The sequence below is a fragment of the Semicossyphus pulcher genome, unplaced genomic scaffold, assembly GCF_022749685.1.
Source record: "Semicossyphus pulcher isolate SPU_LCO1_2020_fin unplaced genomic scaffold, fSemPul1.0.p SCAF_14, whole genome shotgun sequence".
NCBI classification, from domain to species: domain Eukaryota; kingdom Metazoa; phylum Chordata; class Actinopteri; order Labriformes; family Labridae; genus Semicossyphus; species Semicossyphus pulcher.
Genome location: NW_027211648.1, coordinates 7,589,579 through 7,597,832, shown reverse-complemented (window position 1 = coordinate 7,597,832; position 8,254 = coordinate 7,589,579). Strand labels below are relative to the sequence as shown.

The following is an 8,254-nucleotide window of genomic DNA, read 5'->3' as shown; positions in this document are numbered from 1 at the left end:
CTTCGCTTTGTTGTTATGTTTATTGTGTTATTATGTTTATTTTGGCCAGTAAGTTTATTCAAGCAATTAAACAAAATAGTCAAACTCCTTGTATGAGCTGGATTACTTGGATAATTGATTGTGATTTTGATGTGAGAGAGAGCTGCTGGAAATGTCACCAGAACACCAGAAACAGTGATTAAATATGTGGCATGTGGAGATGTCATAATAATAATAAGAAGAAGAAGAAGAAGAAGAAGAAGAAGAAGAAGAAGAAGAAATAATCAATGATAATCAATACATAAAGAATAACAAAAAAAAAAAGAAATTTCTCATCGAGGTCACTGAATCTGATAGGTCACAATATTCACCGTAACACCGGCCGAGCATCCGGGAGACCGCACTGCGCAGACTCAATCCCCGCTGCAGTTCACTGCGTTTCCGTAGCCAGTTTGCTACCCGCTGAGCCCTGGCCGGGGAAACAGCTCACGGAAACGAGTGATCCCGATCGAATAACGTTAAAGCTGGCCACGTAAATGGCGGATTAACACTGATATCGGAAAGGACTCACTAAATCGATGTTCGTGGCTCGGGTGCTTTTGGAGAGTGCGCTGGCAACACCCTCCGTAACATGTGAGATGTATACAGAAAGATATTAACTGTGCGTTATTTCGGCTAACTAGCTAGCAGCTACCCCTCTCTATCCAATTTATGGTAGCTCGCCTGATCTGTTTTTTCAACCGTCGCGTCTGTACCGGAGGAAAATGAAGAAGTTTAACATTAGGAAGGTGCTGGACGGCTTGACAGCGGCTTCCTCCTCCTCCTCCGCAAGTGCCCAGCCGGGTACTCCCAGGGAAAACGATGTCGTTCAGGAGACCCTCCAGTCGGAGAATTTCCAGCTCTGCAAGGTGGGTATCCGTCAGTAGCAGCTAATATTAACGGACTGTTTGTGCACACTGACAGTCAGATGACAGCGGCGTGACCCAACACTGGCGTTGTTTTCATCCATAGCAGCACTGCTCACTGGCATGGAAACTAAACGGACAGAGCATAAAGCACACAGCAAAATAAGCAAATAAAGACATTAAAGCGCAAGTTATATCTATGGGGAAATCAACAGGGAATGATTTTTAATTACTGGCTGCTGTGCTTGGCTGTGTCCCATGGCTGTATCCGGGCTGTCACAGCTCCATGGCTGTTTGCATTGCACTGAATCGTCGCCTCAAGTCACCGTTTATTTCTTTATTAATCTAAGTTAGCGAGCTGAGTAGCTCTCAGCAGTTTCAGGTACAGTTTAGGTTCACAATATTTAATGCATTTTAATACCACCCTGAAAAAAGACGCCAATTATGTCAAATATAATGTAATAACTTCTCCTGTCCTCTCCCTGCTGGTCAAGAGGAGATGCCATCCAAAGATGATTCAGCCATGGAGGACAAACTCCACAATCCTTCTTCTGTTTAAAAATTAATTCGGTTCAGCGCAAGCTAATATGATGTCAGTCTGAGCAGAATGAATGACAAATCAAGTGGGTATTATTCAATTAGAGCCTGACCGATTTTAGAGGGGGAAACGATCACAAATTACAGATATGGCAGCCGATACAGCTCAATAATTGAGATTGTCGAGATGAAAATGAATGAAAATAGACCTTTTGCAGTGATGTGACTATGCAAAGGTTCTCTGTTAAACAGAACTTTAATAAAGGAAATGTAATATTACTATCAGACAATACAATTCTGATTCAAGAAGGGGAAAACTCCACAGATTACCGATATAGTGACCAATAAATTAAATTTTTTCAAGCTGGAATGAAAACCCTTTTCTACACGAATGAGGCACCGATAATAAACCGATATGAAAAGACGTTTTCATATAGTGCATAACGGGAAACATAACTGCCAATGAGGACACATCTATGTTAAGACCATATCGGCCCGATAATTGGTCAATCGAAATATCAGTCAGGCTCTAATTATTGTCATCAAATTTAATTGGGACGGCCGTATTATACATCTGTGTTGTACAAAGTAAGGCCTATATCGGCCAACTGATATGTGAATCAATAGATGTAAATTAGGCAGTACAAGTGATAACAGTGTGCGTTTGTGAGCATTGTTTTTAAACAGACTTTAACATGTCAACCTATGCTATAAATCCCAGCCCCACTGGCCGGCACCCATGATCCCCTCTGTGTCATTTTCAATCATGAATTTTTAGATGAATAAATCCAGCCCGTAAGGTGGAGCTGAAAAGGTTTCTGCCTGTGTGAAATGTGTGAACATCACGGAGAGCCGGCCCACCAGCTCCTGCTGCCCCAGCGGGGAGCAGAGCGGGTCAGGTCCCAGGTTAGAGGGCCATGGCTTCACCTGTTACATAATGCTGCTGTAAGCTGCACACAGCTCATGCATGGCTGGGCACGGTTCCCAACCTGAAACAATTGAGTTATAGATGGATGATGATAACATTTTGGTGGCAAGGGGTAGGGGAATAAAGTGCACTTCATCACTGCAGATATGAGCCTCAGGATGGATGGATTAAATGTATTGCTGATGTTTTACAGGATCGGGCGTGCACACGTGTCAGGCGGGTATCAGAACATATCCAAGTCCCTATTTGCACTAATGTTTACGCTTTATCTAATTTATTTTGATAATAAGACTAATTTTCCACATTGATGGATTACATTTCTGGGAGATTATCATAATGTTTTTTTCTGCAGTAATGCCAGCGTGACTGTGTAGCAGATGATTGATTAGCTGACTCCAGCTCTAATATAAATTCTGCTCTTTCCTGCAGACTGTGCGTCATGGCTTCCCATATCAACCATCCTCCATGGCTTTTGACCCCGTGCAGAAAATCTTGGCTGTCGGGACTCAGACTGGAGCTTTGAGGCTGTATCCTTTCCTTTTTTTTTCCACGGCAGAATGAAGAGAGCCGCACAAGGAAAGTAAAGCTCGGATGATTGTAGTGATTTTACAACATCCTGCACTCACATCAAAACACACGCTATGTTTAACTTCCAAAAAACGTGATATTACCTTTGAACGTTCCTCAAACTCGGGTGCAGAAGGTGACCTGCCTTTCCCTCCTGTCATCCAACACAACAAATGTAAAAATCCTGAGCACACAGCGGGGCGGCGCAGGGCTCAGAGGTAGGCGCTCGCTCGGATGTGTTTCTGTGCAGCCAGCAGCCTCCTTCTCCTGGAGCACCGGGCTCATTAGCGCTATCTCTGCAGTAGCATGAACAGCTCCTCCACCATATGCCGAGGAGCCAACCTCATCAACTGTGCTGCCCAGTGTGTGCCAGGATGCCACTTCATATGTGCTGTAAACATCACCGGCCGTGCACAACACACACACACGCATGCACGCACGCACACACACAAGCTGCTTCAGTGCTGTGTGGCCCCTCGGGCAGCTGGGAGTCAGTTTGTATTTGTTTGTATTCAAGGATAAAAATTTGTTTTTACAGCTAACCAAGCATCTTCCATGAGTCACATTCCAGGCATTAAACACTGCATGTGATAGCGCGCTCGTGTCCAGGTTACTCTGTTTACAACATGTCTTCAGGGTTAGCCGGTTAGCGTATAAACACAGGGTTTCCCTTTATGACGACATCCTGCACGGGAGGCCCGTCTGCTTGATGTAGATTTGGAAGTGGCTCCGTCATCGTCTTTATCCACTCTACGGATTAAGAGAGCATTGTGTTTACACAGCGACACCCGGAGAACACACAGACACGGACACAGACACACCGCTTCCATGTTGTCCTAATGTGTGAGGTGGAGCTGATGGGATTACTGTCATTCAGGCAATAGGTCCATTTATCAAAAGACAGGCTGCATCGATCCACCTCATTGCCCCCGGAGTTTGGAAACGCTGCCACAGCTCAGTAGACATAAGCTCAATGAGGTGTCTACAAGCAATAAATGTCTGCTTTTACAAGATCTGTCTCTACTACAGTGTTTTAATCAGTGTTACTGTAGATACTAACCCCCCGCCCTCCCTTCTCTGTCTAAGACGCCTGTCTTTAGTTTTTTCTTGGACTGAAAACGAAACGGCAATTAAAAATAATTTGACCCCCCACGGGAGTAGAGTCCAGCAGTGGCAGTGAAAGTTTCTAACTTCTGAAAAGTTTCAGCTGACCGCTCGTGCTCGACTTTGTTTTGATGAGCTTCCATTGCTGTCAAACTGGTGAGCGCACCAGCCCTTAGTTTTGTCTCCTTTGAAGCTTCATTTTAAACAGCTACAGAGGACATTTTCAGTTTCTTTACTTCTCAGCGAGCATGATTAAGATAACTTCCTGTCACGATGATTATCAGCTGGCTGCACAAGAAAACCTGCTGATGTTGAAATGCTGCGGTGAACCACAATGGTTTACCAAACAGGGAAGTGTTGATGTACAAGTGACTTGAGTGTGTGATAGATGTCTGCATCAGGGCTGAGAAAGCTGCATGTTCACTGTCTTTTTTATACTATATATCAAAATTTAAAATGTTTTATTTCTCCAATAAGAAGATCTTAATAGCTGTATGAAGTCACTATACACATTGCATCTGGAACATTGAATGTAGTCTTGATGAATCGCCTGATTTTATCTTACTGAAATATATCAAGTATTTCGATCTCATTTCGCTAGAAGTCTTATCTCGGAGATCATCGCGAATCATTTCAACAGAATAATTTATATCCAATGCATTGCACACAAGCGATCACATGACCAAAAGCTGCAGACTTAACAGGAACTGTTATTTGAACCGCATTTCCTTAAGAGCGAGTGTTTTTACAAAGTCACAGCTTAACAGCGTGACTCGACTTCCTGTAGAGCTGACGCAATCCTTGAAGCAGCATAATCCTACAAGAGGCAACCTCTGCTAATGAATTAAAGCCATTAAGTGGAGCATGCATGTTCATACTCTACAGTGCGAGTATTTCACTCGTGTTTGCCCCGAAAACAGGTGTGCGAACTGGAAAAATAATTTACGAGCATAGAGTAAAGATTATCGCCCACCGTAATCTTTCCCCCCCTGCTAATCGTTCAAAAAACTACAAGTCCCACATTCCAAAAGCAACAGTGCGGCAAGCACAGGAGAGTTTTCTGTGATGACGCAGCCGTGTCATGTGAGGGAAAGGTGTACGCTGCAAAAAGTACGATAATGAGGCGCTTTTGTCCAAAGCGACGTACATCTGAGAGTTAATACAACACAAGCATCTATGGAGACAGTAGAGAGCGAAGTCAGTAAGAGCCAACAAACCAGACACTTGTGCTGACAGGCAGGCCCTTTTTTTATATAACAATCATCAGCAGCATCATCATCATGAATATCCTAATCAACATCATCATCAATAGCATCAGTATCATTAAGTGCAGAGGTGTTCAAGAAAGAGCTGGGTCTTTAGCTTCTTCTCTCTGCGGACCGAATGGAGTTTGGTAGCTCGTCCCACCACCTGGGGACTACTGCGGAGAGTCTAGTTAACTCAGGCCCCTGTTGTGATGGGAGTACCAGGCGCCTTTCATTGGCAGAGCGCAGTGGGCTGTCTTTATTTGTCTTAAAAAATGCAGCATTAAATTGTAAGATAAAGTTGTTGTTGTTTGTTTCTTTAACCTGAAGTATGTAAAGCTATCTTGTGTATGCTTACCCGTGCATGTGCACACATCATTATTACACAAATTGCTTTGAATATACTTTTTTTTTTTTGCCATTTCTTCAGCAGATTACACAAGCAGCAGTAATACACTGTTAGAACAGCCACCCACAGACGCATGCGCCTTATAAATGTATATAGCAAATTGTTTGTTCATAAACTCGCTGCTACTTGATATTTTTCTCCTCATGCCCCACTTGCTCGCCGCGGTCGTAAACTCTTGTTTTGCTGTTCGTCTTAGTTATTTCCTGCTAGCCTAGAAAGCTGCTTTGCTCAGCAGCACCGTTAACCTACATTGCATCAGACTCAGACACCTGTACATGCACGCACACTGATGACACACAGGATAGCAAACGGCACCGTGTATGAGGCCGCTGAATGAATCCTACACGCTGTGAGGAGTATGAGCCCACCACAGTGTTGCACATTAGCATTTCCTGCTCTTTAGCGACCGCTCCGCGCTTATGTATTCACAACCAGCGGCCATGAAACAGACTTAATGACTCTTCCTCGTCCATTGTGGACCTTTGCGGACATGATTAATAATTCTGAGAGATGTTTTACAGAACTTTGGGGGCCGGCAGCTAAAAGTGGACACAAAAGGTCACGGGTGAATGCGAGTTCACTTTCTAACAACCTTCCAGTGGCGCCGGGCCTACAGTCTGAGAGTCTGTTTGCCTCCGTCCGCTGTCGAGTCCTGAAACGGTCTTCTTGTAAACCCCACCTTAGTTTGTTTAAGGCGCTGAGGGATTGTTTGATCACAGCTGGGTTGATCCGGCTCAGACGTTTTATGCTGTGTCAGCTCACGACGGACTCGGCTGGAGCGCGCAGCTGTCTGTCTTTGAGCTTTTCATCAGCATTATCACATTGAAAGTATGAGAAGCAGAGCACCTCTTTTGTCTCCCTCTGATTTGATCTCGTGCCGCTGCTGTCTGCCTTTGTTGGCGTGCGTGATTGGTGCTCACACTATCCGTCTGTGAAAGTGATTAAAGGCTGTTTGAAGGAGCCTTTTCCTCATTATGCTGCTCATATCTGCACTGTTTGTGGAAGCATTTGGAGGGGTTTTTGGGGGATACATTACAGGCCTGGTGCCACTGTGGAGGACTGTGATCGCTCCAGCATGCATGCAGTCATTCTGGCTCCTCTTTTAGTTCACACACAGGTCAGAATTGAGCCCCTGCATGTAGAGTTGGCTGAATGGGAGGCCCGGCTGTTATTGAATGGAAAGATTTATCAGGCGGGGATTCTCTGACCTTAAATTACCGGTGCGATACAGAAAGAGGGGAAAGTTAAGTTAATCATGCTGCAGTCATACTTGCTGACGCATAAGTCACACCGGGCTCATTGACTTTATTTATAACTCCCTACTTTGACCTGTTTCATGTTCTTGCTTGTTCCTGTTTAGGAATTCAAACTGAAAACAACAACTTAGATTGTAGTCATGAGAACAAAGACGTCTGGAAACTTAATTTTTGATACAAAAACACCTCCAACAGCAGACGTTTCGTTTGCTTGCTTTTTTTTACTTAAAGGGCCAGTTCGACGATTTTCAACCTCAGTCCTATCATGCTATTATGGGGAGCTAATGCCATTATGGTTGGAAAAAAATGCACTGTGCCTTTAGAGGATGCTATCTGCTTCTCCAGTGGGCCCTGGAAATCCTCCGCCAGACTACGGAAAACGTGTCGGAGCTTGCTAAACTACACTTCCTCAATCTAGGATGCCCGCCTCTGATGTCATGTCTCGTTCAGAATCGTCAGGTTTGAAATGTAGACTGCAGACCTGAAGATTCTTTAGAAGATCCACCGGTATATTCTTTCTTTCAAAATTCTTTTTATTGAGTTTTCCTTGGATGCATTTCAACAGCGAATGTCAGGGCACAAGGGATTCACTTCAACATTTCAAATAAATAAGTAAAATAAACAAGTCTGTAGATATCTAAGTAAAAACTATGCCAAGATCATACAGAATCAAATCATACCAAAACAATGCAAGTTAAATAAAATAACCATAAGAAAGAAATAAGAAAAAAAAGGAAAATGAAATAAAAGTACAAACAAACAAACACAAACAAACAACAACAACAAAAAAGACACAAATACAAACACACAGGAAGGGACAGCAAAGACAGGAGGGGAAGGACTGGGGGTGGGGGGGTCCAGTTGTGCATTCAATCACTCGTCCTCAGCTAGGGCATAGCTACAGTGGGTCCGCTGAAAGCCCATCACTCCAACTGTAGTCCATCTAACCGCTTCACAAATTCAACAAAGCCATCCCACGTCCCATGGAAGTTCTGAAGAGCACCATTAACAGTATACCTGATCTTTTCTAATTTGAGATTACACATGATACTCTTGATGAGATGTGTGTGGGTGGGTGGGGCAGAATTTTTCCAATTTAGCAAAATCAACCGCCGGGCTAGTAAGGAGGAGAATGCCAAAGCCTTGCGCTGACAGGAGGTCAAGGATATGTTTCCTGAGATTACCCCAAAAATGGCCATAAGGGGACAGGGACTGCTCCTTTAAGTTTGTTAAATGAAGTAAAGTAAATTGCTACATTTGTACATCCATCCGTTACTTAGTAAAATACATATCTAGGGATATTGTGAGCTACAAAGAAAAACTGA

General features: G+C 43.7%; 1 protein-coding gene across 3 annotated transcripts in view; it reads left to right on the top strand.

Annotated features, from left to right (window-relative positions):
- The first annotated feature begins 454 nt into the window (after window positions 1-454).
- stxbp5b (syntaxin binding protein 5b (tomosyn)) overlaps window positions 455-8,254 on the top strand; it is a 40,407-nt gene continuing 32,607 nt past the window's right edge. For all 3 annotated transcript variants that reach the window (XM_069661146.1, XM_069661145.1, XM_069661144.1), the window contains exons 1-2: window positions 455-887; window positions 2,779-2,876. In XM_069661146.1, the coding sequence (XP_069517247.1) occupies window positions 744-887; window positions 2,779-2,876 (242 nt within the window). In that variant the 5' untranslated portion in view covers window positions 455-743. The remainder of the gene's footprint in view (window positions 888-2,778; window positions 2,877-8,254) is intronic.